The 19,850-nt window shown below is 36.3% G+C and overlaps 1 protein-coding gene across 1 annotated transcript; it reads right to left on the reverse strand.

The window, feature by feature from the left end:
• Nucleotides 1–6,238: 6,238 nt before the first annotated feature.
• LOC115430987 (uncharacterized) lies at nt 6,239–19,850 on the reverse strand. Its single transcript, XM_030151207.1, has 6 exons — nt 19,629–19,850; nt 17,361–17,456; nt 16,393–16,505; nt 11,197–11,320; nt 8,857–9,029; nt 6,239–6,673 (listed from the first exon to the last, which is right to left on the reverse strand). Exons 1-6 carry the CDS (start codon nt 19,666–19,668, stop codon nt 6,602–6,604), a joined length of 618 nt encoding a protein of 205 aa, XP_030007067.1. The 5' UTR covers nt 19,669–19,850; the 3' UTR covers nt 6,239–6,601.

Consider the following 19,850-nt stretch of genomic DNA (forward strand, 5'->3'; position numbering starts at 1 on the left):
TTGGAGTTGGCATTATTTCTATATTATTATGTGGTTAATTTACTGGTGTGGCCCACTGCAGATCATACTGGGAGAATATGACCCCTGAACTAAAAATGAGTTTGACAGCCCTGGTCTAGAGTGTGACGTGTCACAGCAGACAAATGGTCAGAACCTCCCAGAAAATACAAACACCTGTTTGAATGGAAAACATCCTGATACAGTTCGCAAGTGTTCGATATCATCACATTGAGTTTAATTACTGATAACTGAAAGGGAATGTTACAGGTTCAGCGCGGGAGGCGGTCGGAGGGTCAAAGGGGGGGTGGTGGTGGTGGTGGTGGGGGGGTCATGCTGGGTAAGATGCATAAAGATGCTGAATAAAGCTGTGATCAGGCCGACAGACCTGTTTGTCTTCAAGAGTTCAGATGAGCAACACCAAATGTGATGATGAGGGGATGTTTCACTGTTGTCCTGTTACTGCTTCACTGTTAGCTGCAACAAAAACATTAAAACCTATATCATTGGTCACAATGACACATTTTTGCCATTTTTTCCTCGTGTTCACACTAAGGTTATTATCATTAATGAAAACTAACGAAATGACGAAAACTAGAATTGAAAAAACATTTTCATTAACTGAAATAAATAAAAACTATAATTAAAAGAAAATACAATACCTAACTGAAACTGTATTGTGTGTTTATAAAACTACCTAAAACATATAAAAATTATGGATAAAGTCCCTTCCTTTTCGTCTTTGTCAACGTCGGACTGATACGAAAGTGATTTATTTCACTCGAGCTATTTTCTCTGCTGTCACCAGATGATATTAACGGTCCGTCACTTGTGGTTTCCAGTCGTCTTCTGGTCCCCACTCTACCTGGAAACATGGAGACTAAAGTTGGGAGAAAGCAGCAGAGTCCTGTCTGGGATTTATATGAATACAACGACAGAGAAGAAGAGAAAAGAGTAAAAAAAAAAACTAAAAATAAACTAAAACTAAGCATTTAGAAAATACAAACTAATAAAACTATCAAACCTGCTCTAAAATGAATTAAAACGAACTGAAAAAAAAAAGCCAAAACTAAATAAAACTAGAATGAAAAATCCAAAACTATTAGAACCTTGGGTTTTACTAGAAAGAAAACCTCCTATTTTCACAGACACAGAGTTCAGGTGATAAATGAAAGTCAAAGCCTGATGGAAGTGGTGTCCTCTGGGCCCTAACCCCGACCCTAGAATCTAGGGGAACACTGCCTCCACTCGTAGAACATGACTCATCTAATGAGTGAATGATCTGATGAAAATAATGTGAATGATGTGCTTTGACCTTTGACCTTTAGTCACAACATCTGAACCCAGCTGAGCACCTGCGGCAGATTCTGGGTTGAACGGTCACACGACTGTCATTCATCAGTTTGTTTGTCCTTTCATGCGGTGCCTGTCAGTATCGAACATGTGCAGAATGAATTAGATCAGACCAATTCAAGCAAACTGAATATACTTTATTGAACAAACATATACAAAATAGAGTAAAATAATGCAGAAAATTTACACTCAGTACAATCAAGTTTAGCTTTTTAACTTATTTTTACCTCAAATATTTCAAAGGCAGCAAAATGATATAATCGTATTTACTCGGGTCTATTTTGAGGACTTCTCATAAACTTGTATTGGATGAAAACATTACAAATCTTACACACATTCATTTACTGACCATTTTTACAACTGTTACGTTCTTTTCCCACCAAAGTAGATCTGTTTGAATAACCACCAGGATAATCTCAGGGTACGTTCAGACAGTGGGTCTTAAATGTACGATTTGGATTTTTTAGTGAAATCTGATTTTTTTTGCGTGCTCGTTCATCTTACACATTAAATGTGACTTCTATCAGTTTAGTCCACAGGTGTCAAACATGTGGCCCAGGGGCTAAAGCCGGTCTGCCAAAGGGTCCAGTCCGGCCCATGGGATGAATTTATGAAATACAAAAATTACATGAAAGATATGAACAATCCAGGATGTCAAAATCATTTTAATTCAGATTCCACATACAGACCAATTAGATCTAAAGTGGGTCAGAAGCAGTAAAATACTATCATATTAAACCTATAAATAATGTAAGCAGCCAATTTTATCTTTGTTTTAGTGTAAAAAAAAACAAAAAAGTAAAATTACATGAAAATGTTTATATTAAAAACTGTTATTTTACAAAAAATGTGAAAAATGCCTTAAGATAAATAAATGCAGTTCTTCCAATATTCTGCCTGTTACTAAATGTTTTGTGCATTTGTAATTGTAATGTAAGTTGTAATGCACATGTCTAAATGATAAACTGAGGCAGAATATTGTTAAAATTGGACTTATTTTTCTTAAGATGTTTCCAGTTTTTCGTGTTATTCAGATTTTTGTAGATGTTAAAAAAAATCTTGAATTAAGCAAAAAAAATCTTGAATTAAGCAAAAAAATCTTGAATTATGCAAAAAAAAAAAATCTTGAATTAAGCAAAAAAATCTTGAATTTTGCAAATAAAAAATCTTGAATTAAGCAAAAAAAATCTTGAACTAAGCAAAAAAAAAAATCTTGTATCAAGCAAAAAAAAAAAAAATCTAATAATAATTGCATATTGTGTAAAATTGGACTTGTTTTTAAGATGTTTCCAATTGTTCATGTTATTCAGACTTTTGTAGATGTTAACACTATCATAATTTAATTTGACTGTTTTCTACTGTAATTATTTCCTGGTCCGGCCCACTTCAGATCATACTGGGCTGAATGTGGCCCCTGAACTAAAATGAGTTTGACCGCCCTGGTTTAGAGTATGAACAGAATGCGACCCTGAAGTGACCCACATGTGCAAAAGAGGTCCTGACAGAATACGTGACCACGCAGGCACACGCTGTGTTTACACAAGTAAGTATGTTTCACACTTCCTCTCCTCCTGAAATGCAGAATTGTTGTGTTTGTTGCATTTCAATAACGTAAAGGTCGGATTAATGCGACCTGGCCGTTCAGACTGATGTCGCATTGCAAAATATCAGATTTAGGACCACATATGAAAGGGGCCTGGGTCGGATTAGAAAAAATGGGGTTTGTGCTGTTCAAACTGTCTTTATCAGATCATAACAGGTCACATATGGGTGAAAAAATCAGATTTGGGCCACATTTGTGTGCAGTCTGAACGTAGCCTAAGAGTACACACCTCCAGCAGGGCCTCCCAGTGCTGGTACCCAGTGAAGCACTCACACTGGAAACATTAGAAAAGTTAAATAAATAAATAAATACATTTATAAATACATAAATATAAAAACAATAATAATTATTATATATATATATCGGCTAAAATTTCCTTAGGGGGTCAAATGAGTGTCCATTTTTGTAAAAAAAAAAAAAAACAGTTGTCATAAAGTCATAGAAGTGTGTGTAAATAATGCTAATCCATCTGTGCACAGACTACTGATATTCTCTGACAGTGGAAGCTCTATTTTCATAAATATTGGATTTGGAATAGCACGTGGATGTGAAAACTTTTGCTGGTGGACGGACATGACATTACCCATGATGCTCTGGTCAGTCCCAGTACTTCATTAGGAATAAACTTCTAGACTTCCTATTGCTAATTGTGCTCTTCTTCATAAATGTTGGTATTGTGGATCTAAAACAATCCCAGCTGACACAAAAACACTAAATGTGTCAGTGGACGGATGTGACATGGTTGTTGTGGATCCCATCATACTGATGCTCTGCAGCCATGTCAGCGTTTACACTAATGATCCCTGTGCAAAAACTAGGAGCACTATTATTTATTGGATAGTTTAGCATCAGACTAAAGAGGAAAGAACAATCTAGAATTGTTATTTCTTCATAAAAATGCTTCTTATTGTAAAAGTGTTGATGTAAACAGTGCTGTGTGCCATTCTTCATGTATGTGTTGGTGGAACAGAAGCAGGATGGATCAGCACCATACTCCAGATTGAACCTGTACAAATAAAACATGTGATATGGAGGAGAGAATCTGGGAAGAAAAACTGGGGAATCCAAAAGAAGAGAAGATTTGTTTTTCAGGTAAATTCAGTTCAAATAGAACTTGTCCATTTGTGACATGAAAGTATAGCATTAATTGTGATGAAATGGTTCATTTTGGAGCTGAAAACATAGTTCATATGAGCATCAACATGTTGAACAGAACTGAAATCCTGTCCATTTGAACAACTGTCATTTACCAACACAAAGTTCCTTTGGATTCACTGAGACTGATTTCTTCTGCACAAAGACACAAATAAGACCTCTAAGCACATTTTAGCCGATACATATTCTTAGATTTGGCCCTTTTTCTGGACCTGCTGGCCCATAGCCATCCCAAACTAAAACCAGTAGAATAACCCTAACCTCCTTTGCAGAGCCTTTCCAGAAGCAGTGGAGCGCTCATGTTTGCAGAAGTAGTCAACAGCTGTCTCTGCTTCAGTTCGTACAAATTCCTCCAACATTTTACAGACATATACCACCTTTTTACACACATCTAAGATCTTACACAGACAAGAAATCCTGTTCCTGTCCCTTTGGTTTTTATTTTTCTAATATCTAATTAGACATGACAGTATTTGTGTCCTGAACTTGTGTTCCCTGTAATAAAAATGATTCTCTTCAGTGTCTAAGAGGCGTTTATTCACCAGTGCATAAATGACTACTGTCTGCTCCAGTCATATGTCAGAGGAACAGGCTCCAACAGCTGTGTTCTTTGTTTCAACTGAAGCAAGAAATAAATAAGTTTCTGAGAAGAAGCTACAAATTGTAAAACGTGGACCTTTCTGCACATGTTCAGAAGTTCTAGAGCGGTGGGGTCAAACATACGGCCCACGGACCCAAACCGGTCTGCCTAAGGTTCCAAGGAGGCCCGTGGAATAAATATATATGAACAGTCCGGGGTGTTGAACTCATTCTAGTTCCAAACTCCAGTTTCCAAAAGTTTAACTATATGCCTGTTACTAAACTGTTTGTGCATTTGTAGCTCCTCTGTGATCTGTAAGTTGTAATGTACATGATAAATGATAAACTGAGGCAGAATACTGTTCAAATTCACTTCTTTTTCTTCAGAAATATCAGGTTGTTCATGGTTATTCACATGCTTTGGGACGGCTGTAAATGAAAACATATTCAGAATTTAACTTTTTTGCATTAAGACAAAGCCATAAATGTGCAGCTGTCATTATTTATTGGTAATTCTGTTATTATTTTCCTGGTCTGGCTCCTAGAGGATTCTGTTGGGTTTCTATAAATTGGAGTCTGGTTCTGACCAACTCTACATGTAAAGTGTCATGAGATAACTTTTGGTGCTATATAAATAAAATTTGATTTGATTTATTTGTTCTTATCTATCTCTCCTTTATGTGAAGCCCTTTGTAACATGTTGTTTTAAACAGTACTCTATAAATAAAGCTTTACTTACTTACTTCCTTGAGGTCAAACTGGGCTGAATGTTGAACCTGAACTCAAATGACTTTAACACCTCTGTTCTACAGTAAAAACCAGGGCTCTCAAACTCATGTTCTTTCAGTTCCACATTCAGCCTGATTTGATCTCCAGTGGGCCGGACCAGTCAAATAATAACAGAATAACCTGTAAATAACGACAACTGCAAATTTTTGTCTGTGTTTTAGTGAAAAAAACCCCCATTAAATTATGAAAATACTTACTTTTATAAACTATCCAAACAAAAAAAATGTGAATAACCTGAAAAAACTGACATTTCTTAAGAAAAATCAGTGCAATTTTAACAATATTCTGCCTCAGTATCATCACTTGTCCATGTGCGTTCTGGATCAGATCTACAAAGACACTAAACACTGAGGAACGGGAAGAAAAGAGTTCAAATTATGCTGAATTTTCTTTAGACATTTCAGGTTCATATTTGTTCAGGTTATTCACATTTTATTGTTACAGGATAGTTTGGAAATGGAAATATTTTCAGAATTTAATGTTATTTTTTGCACTAAAACAAAGACAAAAAATTGAAGTTGTCATTATTTATAGACATAATGTAAGGTTATTTTTTTCACATCAAACCAAGAAGAAAATATGGAGTCAATAAATTCTGCAGGTTATTATGTTATTCTTTGGCTGTAGGTCATTTTGGTCTGTATGTGGAACCTGAGCTAAAATAAATTCCACAGCATTTTTGTACTTTGTAAATTCATCCCAGGGGCCGCATTGGAACGTTTGGCATTTGACCCCCGGGTCGCATGTTTGACACCCCTGGTATAAAGTCAATAGTTTCAGGGTGAGAAACTGAGATTAATGTCGCCAATTTAATGTCCAAGCAAATGTAACCTGTGGTGACAATGTTCCCTTCTGTTCCAGTGTTACTGTGATGATCGCAGAGGCCCGGACAGTTTGATGCCACGGTGCTGCTGACCTTTGACCCACATATTCAACTTATGCCAAATATCAAGAAATTCTCTGAGCGTCTTCTTGAGATATCGAAATCAACAAGTTGGGACAGACAGGATAGTTCTTACGTCAGAAATCTAAAAGTTCCACTTGTTTCATTTGGACCAGTGTTTGTCGTCTTTGGAGAGAACCAGATGCCACATGACACCACAGTTTGTAGCAGAAGATTCAGAATTAGTTGTTTTTCTCCTCTGACTCATCTGAATCCCTGGTGAGGTACTGAATATGTGTCCATATACACCACATCTGTAAAAAAAAAACAAAACAAAACCATAAATATGAGATTCACTGCACAGTAATATGTAAGAGGATCACATTAGTGGGTGTTTAACATATTAATGTCTATATTAAGTCAATAAGGAAACCAGATTTGTTCCTGTTTGACATAGAAACATAAACTTGTGTATTTTAACTGTTGAGACATGGACATAGGATAAATCAGAAATATGGATTCAGATATTCCTCATACCATACTTTAAAAATCTACAATGCTGGTAGACTTTTAAAAACAAAAAAAATGAGTTTAATATTCACTCTGACATGCTAAATACCTGATTTACACTGGATAAAAGCACAGATACAAGTGAAAATACTGCAATTCATCTCATATAGCTCCTGGTGGTTTGAGAGATGCAGGCATTCATCTATAAAAACTATTTTTACTCACTCGGGGTCGTTCATTTTATCATATCTCATAATAACACAAATGGGAATAAAGATGTCTTTAATCTCATGTAAAAAAAAAAAATCGATCAATGATGAGAAAGACTCATCTAACAATTAATAAACAAAATGATTCCAATGCACTTTCAGGAAGCACTGATGGGAAATGTAGCTTCATCACTGGGATTTTTCATGGGATTTACTGATATGACCATATTTGAATAACTCATCAACTGTTTCTTGCTTTTCAACTGAATTAGAAAAAGTGAGATATTTTGATTCTCAGTCAAACAGAAGAAACAGTAAATTAACCCAATTAACCCTTTGTGGCTATTACAAAAAATGATCTTTTTCTCTTTATTTAGCCTTTCTTAAATGTTTTATCACCATTTACTATCATAGTAGCCTCTGCATTTTGCATTTTTTAAGTGAAAATCAGGTATTTTCCTATATGTAATTTACTGATCATGTAGATGTTCATAAAAGCTCAGATTAAAGTTGAGGGTTATTTTGTCAGAAATAGAGAAAACTGAAGGAAAAGTGATTTATCAGCAAATATATCATTAACTGAACATAAACCCAGTGTCTATCCACTATCATTGATCCAACTGCATGGGTTTGACTGGGGAATCACTGTTGTAGAACACAGGTGTCAAACATGCGGCCCGGGGCCAAATCTGGCCCGCGGGAGGAATTTGTGAAATGCAAAAATTACACTGAAGATATGAACAATCAGTGGTGTCAAAATCCTTTTAATTCAGGTTCCACATACAGACACATAAATGCCCTTTCAGGCACAGCAGTTGTTCTTTTTTTTTCCTATTATTTGATTTTTTGTGTATTGTTTATCATTATTACTATTATTTTTCTATTGTTTGATTTTTTATTTGTGTATTGTTCATTATTATTATTGTTTTCTATTTTTGTTCCATATGTTTTGTATTATGTCTGTGTCTGAAATAAACTAACCTAAACTAACCTAACATACAGTCCAATTAGATTTAAAGTGGGTCAGAACCAGTCAAATATTATCATAATAACCTATAAATAATGACAACCCCAAATTTTCTCTTTGTTTTTTTGGTGTAAAAAAGTAAAATTACCTGAAAATGTTTACATTACCAAACTCTACTTTTACAAAAAATGTGAATAACCTGAACAAATACGATCAAACGGAAATGTCTTAAGAAAAGTAAATGCAATTTGACCAATATTCTGCCTGTTAATAAATGTTTTATGCGATTGTAACACACGTGTAAATGATAAACTGATAAACCGAGGCAGATTATTGTTAAAATTGCTCATGTTTTTCTTCAGACAATTCAAGTTGTTCATGTTACTCAGATTTTTAAGGAAACTTTGTAGATGTAAACCTGATCATAATATAACTTTACTTTTTTCACTTTTATTATTTGACTGGTCTGGCCCACTGCAGATCAGATTGGACTGAATGTGGAACTGAACTAAAATGAGTTTGACACCCCTGTTGTAGAAGATGACGGTGTTTCCATGGTAACTACAGAGCCTCTGAACGTCCAAATGGGTCATATCTGATGACCATGAAAAGAGGAATAACTGCATTTTACATCCATTATTTACATGTATTGATAGGATCAGTGGATCAACTATTAAACAGTTTACATCAGTAGTTGGTTTTGGTCGACGGTGGCTGTTTGAGTCTTTATGGGTTAAATTGTGAGGAAAATATCCAAGTATTTGTGCTTCGCTGAACTAGAACTTTTGATAAAAATGTGAGAAGCTTGTACCTCTGCTGAGAGGGCCAGCAGGCGGCCGGCCGCCAGCATCACCGTCCCCTGAGTCTGGATCCACAGAGGCACATCCAACCAGTGGGACAGTAAACCCCTCTGGAACCCATAGAGCCACAGTGGGAGGAGGTGCAGACCACTCACCACCCAGAGGCCCAAAGGGGTCCGAAACCCTGACGGCAAAATGTGCTCATCAAAACAGTGTTACACCACAGTAATAACACAACACTGTAACGTTTAGGTTTTATAGTGAATTTGAGTTAAGGTTGTGTGGTATGACGATAGACAGTATAGGTCAGTGGTTCTCAACCTTTTTTGGCTCATGACCCCATTTTAACATCACAAATTTCTGGCGACCCCAGATTTTCAAAACAGAGACGATTTTTTTATTTTTGCTCAAATTAATTTGTTTTTGATCATGTAATAGTTTGCTATACTATGTTTCAAATAAACGTTAATTTTAGAGGACATTTAGTCTATATAATGTCTATTATTATGGACAGAGGCAGTAAATCCAGGTGTAGATTTCTGCACAAAATGAGACTGTGATTTTCCTTGGTCAGGATCTGTCCAGTCAGTCCAGCTGTGATTTACAAGGAGGACAATTAATAGTGAACAAACAAAAGTGAAACTATGAATTATGAAAGAGCTGCAGCATCTGAAACTGACCACAATGAACATTTGACAGATAAACAGAAGCACAGTACCACTGGTAAACAGTACCAGTATGTAGTGTGATCGTCTCTCTCAATTCACCATATATTTTTTATTAGTACTTTTTTTTTTTTTATCAATTACTAGAAATTTCAGGCGACCCCATTTGAATTCCAGGCGACCCCACAAGGGGTCCTGACCCCAAGGTTGAAAAACACTGGTATAGATATACACAACACAGTCAGAATTTTTCTAAAAATGCTGTGGCGACTGGACTTTCCTGTCTGTAATCAATATCTGGCCAAACATCTCTACCTGCTTATGCATAGTAGGTATGAATTTAAGGTTTAGTAATGACACACTGATACAGTAAACACATCAGAGGTACTTTGGGACCTGTTATACAAGTAACATTGTTAAGATACCAACATTATGACTTTCCTATGATAGTTATCCAAAGTATCTCGATACTGGAACTAAAACAATACCACAGCAAAAACCAGGGAAAGTACAGGCATGACAGAATATGGATCTTTTTCAAATAAATAAAAAAAAAGTGAAACATTTATTCTGAGTAAATCTGCTTTTTGGACAGTCTGTTATCATTAATATTCATTTTCTAATTAAATTCCTCTATAAATGCATTCAATAGAGTGCAGAGCTCTGCAGAGGATGTCTGCTGAGTTGAGTCTGTTCAGCTGACCTCGCTTTGCCTAATGCCTACACATTTCCATATTACACAGTTCTTACACATTAGTATAATGCTTTGTCTTATTGTGTATATTTTGGAAATCTCAGATCTCCACAAAGACCATAAAAAGGAGATTTTGTAACAGTTAGGTAGTACGGTCATAGTACTGTTCTAATATTCTGTGCAACACAATGTAGAACTAGGCTTTAAAGCACAGGAGTCAAACATGTGCACAACAACACACCAAAGGTTCTGATCCAGTGGGATGAATTTGTGAAATGCAAAATTACACTGAACATATTAACAATCAAGGATGTTAAAATCATTTTAGGTCACTTCAATCTAAAGTGGATCAGACTAGTAAAATACTATCATAATAACCTATAAATAATGAAAACCACAAATTTTCCTCCTTGTTTTAGTGTAAAAAAAAAAAGTCACATTACATAAAAATGTTTACATTTACAGACTAGCCTTTTACAAAAAATGTGAATAACCTGAACAAATATGAACAACCTGGAAAGTCTTAAGAGAAGTATGTGGTATTTTTTCCTATTACTAAATGTTTTGTGTATTTGTAGATCCACTGTGATCTGTACGTTGTGATGCACATGTGTAAATTATTGACTAAGGCGTAATACTGTTAACATTGCTCTTATTTTTCAGGTTGTTCATATTTGTTCATGTTATGTTCAAGTACAGTTCATAGTAAACATTTTCATTATGGAATTTTACTTCTTCACTTAAAATCATACAGGAAACTTTAGAGTTGAAATTATTTATAAGTTCTTATTCTATTTATATTATTTTACTAGTCCGGCCCACTTTACATCATATTAGGCTGCATGTGGCCCTGAACTAAAATGAGTCTGACACCCCTGCTTTAAAGAAACTAAAACCTGTTTGATATGACTGATGTTGGGATGCAGGAGTTTGCTCCTATCACACAGGCCTGTACTTAGTGCCACTGTGTGTGATGCAGACTTGTGTGTTACCGTTGGACATGATGGCTTGTATGAGTGGAGGACTGGTGCTGAAGCTGTTCTTCCATCTGTCACCTCTGGCGCTGTGGTTACACACAAACACACACCACTCCACCGCAGACACCAGCCAACCCCACTGCAACACAACACAAAGACAACCCCACACACAGTAAATACAGGACTAATACACACTAACTGTGGCACATGTACAGGGAGGGGAAGCAAAATGTACAATATTTTGAGGCAGCGATTGAAAGACAGTGTATGACCAGTTAGTTTACTGAAAGTCATGAGAATTTATTTCCCACAAGAAAATGTCCATAATAGAAAATGTTTTTATTCTATGTGTCCTCCTTCTTTCTCAATAACTGCCTTCACACGCTTCCTGAAACTTGCACAAGTGTTCCTCAAATATTGGGGTGACAACTTCTCCCATTCTTCTTTAATAGTATCTTCCAGACTTTCTGGTAATAGTTTTGCTCATAGTCATTCTCTTCTTTCCATTATAAACAGTCTTTATGGACACTCCAACTATTTTTGAAATCTCCTTTGGTGTGACGAGTGCATTCAGCAAATCACACACTCTTTGACGTTTGCTTTCCTGATTACTCATATGGGCAAAAGTTTCTGAAAAGGTATGGATAATAGTGTTAGGTATGATTATGACATCAGTATATGTTTGGTTTCAAAACAATTGACGTAGTGCCTGCTGAGAATAAACAACTAAATGTTCATTGTAAATTTTGCTTCCCCACCCTGTAGAGGTTAAAAAGCACGAGACATGTTAACGTCAAACGGCTTTTCTGACTCACTGTGATTTTGCAATTTATAAATATCAGTAATCGTATACATTTGTATTTTAGTGTTGCTTGTTGATATTCTAAGCTAAACCAGGTAAAAAGTGATGGAGTATTTTTTTGTACTATTTTTTCACACAAACACTTGATGATGAAACCAGATGTTCTCATTAGAATTGTTAGGAATGTGACTTCTGAATAGTCCTGCTTGGCGTTTGTCATGTTCTGATCATAATGCAACCATAAATAACCATCTTGTTTTGTCATTTTCATGTTGAATAAAAGCTTTTATTGATTTTTATTTAATTAAATCAAAACAAGGAAATCAGAGAATATAAGTGTGTTTTTGCATTGTTATATCTTTTACTTCCTTCTTGTCTGGCCTCATCTTTTACACTGTTTTCTTGTTAGTTTGCCTTTTATGTTTTCTCCATACACATTTTATGAATAATTTAAAATGACAAATATCTGTGTGGTTTTATCAGCATTTACTTGAGACTAAAAATCAGCCTTGAAACTCATTCATTAATTTTGTCCTCCAGAGGGTGGTGGAGGCGCTGCAGCCTCTGTCAGCTACCAACAGGTGAAGGTTCGGTCCAACCTGGACATGTTAGCAGTTCATCACTGGACTGACATATACAGACAAACAACAACTCACTCTCACATTCACACCTACTGGTGAAGTAGATTAACCAGTTAACCTGTTAAAAACATGTCTATGAACGGTGGAAGGAGGCCAGAGTAACTGAGTATTGATTTGACATCATTTATCATGGTTATGATCAATATTGGCTGATATGAACATTTTTATCATGATATAATTTTTGGTCATATAGCTCCAACTTACTTTTGGTGTTCAATATTTAAAGGTGCGGGAGACTTTCGTGACCAATTTTTCATCAAATCTGTCAAACCTCAGTCATATCCTCAGTATCATGAATCTGTACGTCTGTCTGTCATTACTCAGCTGAATCTCTTCCCTCACAGTGAACAGTTTCTTAGTGCCATCCACCATAAACAGACCATGTGTTTACAGAGTTGGGAGGTAACTCGGGCATCTTCGGAATTTTGTCGCAATGTGCATTGTGGGAAGCGAAGGCTCACGCCGCTGCCTGACAGTGGCAGCGCAACCATATGATATTATATGGATGAGAAAAACGCTTGGAAATGGCTGAAACGTGGAAACAGCTGGAGGAATATGCATAGAGGGAAAGGAGCTCCTGCCGTTTCCGCATCGTGTCTTTAGCAGCTGCCGCTGTCAGGTGGCTGCGCGAGCCTCGGTTTCCCACAATGCACGTCACAACAAAATTTTGAAGATGCCCGAGTTACCTTCCAACTCTGTTTGTAAACACATGGTTTGTTTATGGTGGATGGCACTAAGAAATTGTTCACCATGAGGGAAGAGATTCAGGTGAGTAATGACAGACAGACTTACAGATTCATGATTCTGAGGATATGACTGAGGTTTGACAGATCTGATGAAAAATTGGTCATGAAAGTCTCCCGCACCTTTAATAAATGAAATAATACAATTCTCCCAGACTCTGTAGAAGTACTGCTTCCTCCCACCATCCAAACATACACACCACAGTAGATTAACTGGTCAATCGAAATCACCCGCAAGTGTGAATGTGAGTATCAATCATTTGTCTGTATATACATACACATTTAAAAAAACATTTTTATCCACATAGTCAACATCCTAAATTAGTACCATCATGAGAAAATGGGCTACATCTACGCAAGCTAAAGTGAACAGGTCTACAAGTCTACGACTGCACCGTAAGTTTAGTTACTGAAATAAAAACATCACCTGCATCCAGTTTGCAGTTCACTCGTAACAGTTTTATTAAGACATCTGTGGCTGCCTCATAAAACAAATGAGGTGTAATAATGCAAACTAAGCCCAGATTCCGCTACATTAACTTCACATTTCACACCAACAGTCATGTCCATATTAATCTGTCAAAACATATCAGCATATTGGACAGCTGTGGCATAATGACAATGTGCATCCTGTCTGTCATGTTTATTGTTAGTTTTAGTGAACTGTGGGCAATATTGTCACCGCAGTGAACTGAGGGATGGCCTTCTGTCATCTATGGTGGAGGATAGTTCTGTGTATCCTGTGCTAAAAGACGTACTAAAGGAAGCACTGAAACTCCTTTCCTTTGCAGTTGTAGAATATGGACAGCTCACTCTTATCACAGCTGACACTAGGACTATTTGAACCCATCCATGTGTGTAGTCTAATGTGTTTGGGCTGTGACAGATGACGCTGTTCTTACTGCAAAATACTCTATAGTCCTATACAATTAACAATAGAAAAAATAGGACCAATGGCCCTATATCTCACCAGCATGTTCTATCCAGAATCAATACCAGTTGAATTTGCAAGGTTGTCACGTTCTGCTGCTATGTTAAAGTCCTGTGGTTTTGATGCAGGAGCTCAATCTCCCAATAGAAGTGGGTGGTACTTTCACTGGAGGAGAACTCAATTAATTAAATAACAGTCCATATATAACTTCCTGTCAGTGCTCGATAGTAACAATACTTATATCTCTAACCATTTTCATGTTATTAGACATCAAATATCAATTACGAGGGGAACATAACTTCAAAATCAAAAATAGGACCAATAGCCCTGTAGCTTACCGGCCAAATTAAAAGCTTTGAGAAATGTATCCAGATGCCATTTATTATCACCCAGTTCTGTGTATTTATTCTATTACAGAAATAGCCCATGTTTTGGTCATATTCCAATCAGATCTGTAAAAAATTAAATTTCCAACTTGATATCATTGATACTGAGTTATCGCATCGATCCACTTCCTATCTCTTATAATGGGGAAATTTTTCAAAGTCGCACCAAATCCAGAATCAGATCCGGATCCAAATAATTTCACTAACTTTTGTTGACACAGTCATAAAGAAGCTGTATACCAAGTTCGAAGTCAATCGGAATTGTAGTTTCGGAGAAGAAGACGATTGAAATTTTTGTAACGGACGACAGATGACGCTGACGGACGCTACATGACGACAACAGCTTACGGCCTGTTGGCCGGTAAGCTAAAAACAGGACAACAACCTTAAAAAGCTTTTGTTTGTCAATTTCTGGTGTTAAGCTATGGAACAATCTAAGTGAGGAACTCAAGCAAAGTCTAAATATTATCCAGTTTAAGAAAATGTACAAAAATATTGTGTTTAGCAGTTATAATTGATAATTCTCATAACTGACTATTGTCCTTTACTTATTGATATGGCATAGGGATTAGAGGCAGAGAAGCCTATGGGAATGTATATGTGTATGTATGGAACAGTGTATATATGAATTTGTACATGTATATGTAAGTGTATGCGCATGGGTATGTATATGTGCGTATATGCATATATGTGTGTGTATGTATGTACATGTAGGTGTATGTGTATATGATATGTGGATGTGTATATGTACGCATGTGTGCATTTATGTATGTATATGCATGTATGTATGTGTGTGTGGGAGTATATATATATATATATATATATATATATATATATACACACACACACACACACACATATACATACATACATGTGTATATATGTATGTGTATAGATGCATAGATGTGTACGTATATGGGTGTATATGTATGTATATACGTACATATTGTTGGTTTAGACAAAGGGGTCAGAGCTAACAAGTTATGCTTCTTCTCACTCCTTTTCGAATATGACTTTTTTTTTTCTTTTCTTTTTGCGTGTATCATTATTTTATGCTTCCTTGAATTTTCATTTCTATGTTATGTTGTGCAAAGAAGTCAGATAGTAGTAATCAGGAAGCTTGTATCGTATCCATATTCAAATAAATAAATAAATAAATAAATAAATAAATAAATAAATAAATAAATAAATATGGTCCATTATAAGTAAAGGCACATTTTGAATATTTCAAAAACTTGTTAAATATTCAAAAATCTAAAATTTCTGAAAACTTTGAACAAACCAAGGAAGCTACATAAAAAATTTGAAAATAATCCGACCAGTAGTTTCATCAGAGAAGAGGTTTGAAGAAACTGCTAACGAAGACGACAGAGAAGCCAGACACAGCGCCTTCACCACAGCTCATGGCCTATTGGCCGGTGAGATAAGAACAATACAAACTAAACACATGGGCTAAATTTAGTGATCCACAACAGCAAGATGGAAGAGGACAGCAACGGGCATTAAAGATATGCACCTCAAGAATACTTACAGCATTTCATTTCCCACTATGGCCGATTACTTTTCTCTACAACATAAGACTTTTCAAATCTATTGTGAATTAAAAGTTAAAAATCTTTGTTTCATAATATTACGGACCCCTCTAAAGCCTGAAGCGGTAATGCAGTGTGTGCATATGTCATGGGTGGGAATGCTGAAGCCACCAGACCTTAAACAGCAGGCTCCACAGCATGCCTCGGCCCAAGTTGTCCACAACTACATCCAGCCACGCTCCAAACCTGGAGCACTGGTTCAGCCTCCTCGCCAGCCAGCCGTCCACTCCTGCACATGAAAAAACACCACATCCACACTTTGTCTGAATACAAAAACCCCCCACAGGTCAACATTTGTACTTGTTTAGAATTGTAGTTATTTCAACAATGCATTTGTACAATATTTACCTCCGCCAAGGAGGTTATGTTTTTGCCAGGATTTGTTTGTCTGTCTGTCTGTCTGTCTGTCTGTTTGTCTGTCCGTTAGTGTGCAACATAACTCAAAAAGTTATGGACAGATTTGGATGAAATTTTCAGGGTTTGTTGGAAATGGGATAAGGAAGAAATGATTAAATTTTGGTGGTGATCGGGGGTGGGGGGGCCCACAGGGGGGGCCACTGATCAGCCTTGGCGGAGGTCTGCGCTCTCCGAGTGCTTCTAGTATCAGTATTTTATCATTAATGCATACAACAGATACAACGGAGAAGATAAATGGGACTTGATAACTACATTTGGTGTTAATTTAAGTATCCTTTAGACAAATGATCCAGTTTTTAACTACAAATAACACACCGAAAAATACCACATTACAAAGTGAGGGTTCTGTATTCAACAGTCATGCATCATGTTTTGAAATATTACCAAATGTTTGTAGTATCATTGTCCTATGAGAATCACTCAGCTCTCGTGAGCTCAGACAAAAAACAAAACAAATTAAAAAAAAAAAAACAGGTCTGCTTTCAACTCTAAGTGGGTTTTTCACAGTTTGTTCAGTTTAAGGCGCCAGAGAATTTTCTCCCCCCATAAAGTACCAAGTCATCCTTCAGATTTTCACAAACATACATAGATACATTTGGAGATATGCGGTTTTCACTATAAAAGTCCTATATTCTACCAGTGAATAAACAAACCAGTCCTTTGATACCATCAAGCAGGACAGATGATGAGTACAGAGGGACAAATAGTGATGGTGTCTCATATGCAGCCCAGGCAGCCAACACCAGAGCTAATCTGATGTAACCTGAAACAGACAAACAAGGACATTCAGACATTATTACAGCTGTCACATGTATATGCTATTAAACAGAAATAACACATATTCACCACTTAAACCCCAGGATCTGATGTTGTTATGAGGTTTTAGATGTGTTAATGATAGAGCTCATTTCCAAGATGATGACTCAGCATCTCAAAATGATAAGATACTTTAAAAACAATTACTCAGTATCTCAGAAGACTTGGGGCCTCAAACAGTGACCTGGTGTCTTAAAGTAAGCACCTAATGTTTCAAAAATAACATTACAAAATAATATGATTTTTCCACATGAGATACTATCATTTTGAGAAAATCATAATGATCTCATTATTTTGGGGAAAGTATGTTGTTTTGACAAACGTTCATGAGATATTAGATCCTTATTTCACCATACAACGTCTCTGTTTAGGGCACTGTCATTATTTTTCAGATACTAAGTCATTGTTTTCAAAGATAAACTCAATAGAATGGGCTAACCTCTGAAAACAATGACTTGTGTCTAAAACAGTGACTAAAAATAAGGTCCTAGCTAACATCTCAAAAATAACACTTCTAAAAAATAATACGCCCTACTTTCTAAAATTATGAGCTCATGATGCAAATGCATTGAGTAATCAGACCACTTTCATATTTTGGTATGTGTAATGGGAGATATTGTTGATGGGTTTATGTAGTTTAGGGCTTACATATTATACCCTGTATAGTTTAGTCTCTATTTGTTTATGTTTATTTCTGGCAGAATGGTTGCACAATGGTGATATAACCAGTACAAAGGTGCTATAACTAGTTATTCCTTGTTGTATAATTTAATGTGATAAATAACTGATGAAGGAAATATATTTGGTTATGAATCTGACACTGAAATTAAGGAAGGGGCAGGACTAAGCCTTTGCTTCTTTCTGTCCCTTCTCAAACTGTGTTTATGAGTTGATTCATATGTGCACTTCTGTTAAATTTATTGTATTTTATTACTTTTTCAGTGATTAATGACCATTGATGGGTACATATTGGCTAAAATTTGCTTAGAGGTCTTATTTGTGTCTTTGTGCAGAAGAAATCAATCTCAGTGAATCCCCAAAGGAACTTTGTGTTGGTAAATGACAGTTCTGCAAATGGACAGGATTTCAGTTCTGTTCAACATGTTGATGCTCATATGAACTATGTTTTCAGCTCAAAAATGAACAATTTCAGCACAATTAATGCTATATTTTCATGTCACAAATGGACAAGTTCTATTTGAACTGAATTGACCTGAAAAACAAATCTTCTATTCTTTTGGATTCCCCAGTTTTTCTTCCCAGATTCTCTCCTCCATATCACATGTTTTATTTGTACAGGTTCAATCTGGAGTATGGTGCTGATCCATCCTGCTTCTGTTCCACCAATACATACATGAAGAATGGCACACAGCACTGTTTACATCAACAGTTTTACAATAAGAAGCATTTTTATACAGAAAGAACAATTCTATATTGTTCTTTCCTCTTTAGTCTGATGCTAAACTATCCAATAAATAATAGTGCTCCTAGTTTTTGCACAGGGATCATTAGTGTAAACGCTGACATGGCTGCAGAGCATCAGTATGATGGGATCCACAACAACCATGTCACATCCGTCCACTGACACATTTAGTGTTTTTGTGTCAGCTGGGATTGTTTTAGATCCACAATACCAACATTTATGAAGAAGAGCACAATTAGCAATAGTAAGTCTATAAGTTTATTCCTAGTAAAGTACTGGTACTGCCCAGAGCATCATGGGTAATGTCACGTCCGTCCACCAGCAAAAGTTTTCACATCCACGTGCTATTCCAAATCCAATATTTATGAAAATAGAGCTTCCACTGTCAAATAATATCAGTAGTCTGTGCACAAATGGATTAGCATTATTTACACACACTTCTATGCATTTATGACAACTTTTTTTTTTTTTTTGACAGAAATGGACACTCATTTGACCCCCTAAGGAAATTTTAGCCGATATGTAATTGAGTTCTTGCTTTTGTTTTTTTTATTTCAGTTCTTTTTTTCCTTCAAACTTTGAGACAAATAAACAAATAAAATGAAATAAATAATAATGATGACTTTTTGATCAGAGTCAGTTTCCATATGTTCCTCTAAGCTAACATTTCCATGTTTGTTCTCCTGTGCTTCTAACCTGTGATGTTGGCCCAGTACAGCAGAACCTGAGCACCCATCCGGACTGATCCTCACCAATCACATCCCGGGACAGAGATGACGCAACCAGCCGCCTTCCGTCGACGTTGTGTTTTTCAGTGGAGACTAACCCTGCATTTGACCACAGTTTATGGATTTTTGCCCTCGTGTTTTCTTGTCTGTATCACCTCGGGTGTCAAATGCTGTGGTAGTGGTTCCTGTG

Source organism: Sphaeramia orbicularis, chromosome 13 (assembly GCF_902148855.1).
Source record: "Sphaeramia orbicularis chromosome 13, fSphaOr1.1, whole genome shotgun sequence".
Lineage (NCBI taxonomy): Eukaryota > Metazoa > Chordata > Actinopteri > Kurtiformes > Apogonidae > Sphaeramia > Sphaeramia orbicularis.

What these genes read in the sequence shown, in the direction of transcription:
- LOC115430987 (XM_030151207.1), bottom strand. Translation starts at nt 19,668, where the DNA reads ATGGGTGCTCAGGTTCTGCTGTACTGGGCCAACATCACAG. An exon ending in GTACTGGGCCAACATCACAG is followed by an intron (nt 17,457 to 19,628) that starts GTTAGAAGCACA and finishes TGTCTGTTTCAG; the next exon opens with GTTACATCAGATTAGCTCTG. An exon ending in ACAAGCCATCATGTCCAACG is followed by an intron (nt 9,030 to 11,196) that starts GTAACACACAAG and finishes TTTTGCCGTCAG; the next exon opens with GGTTTCGGACCCCTTTGGGC.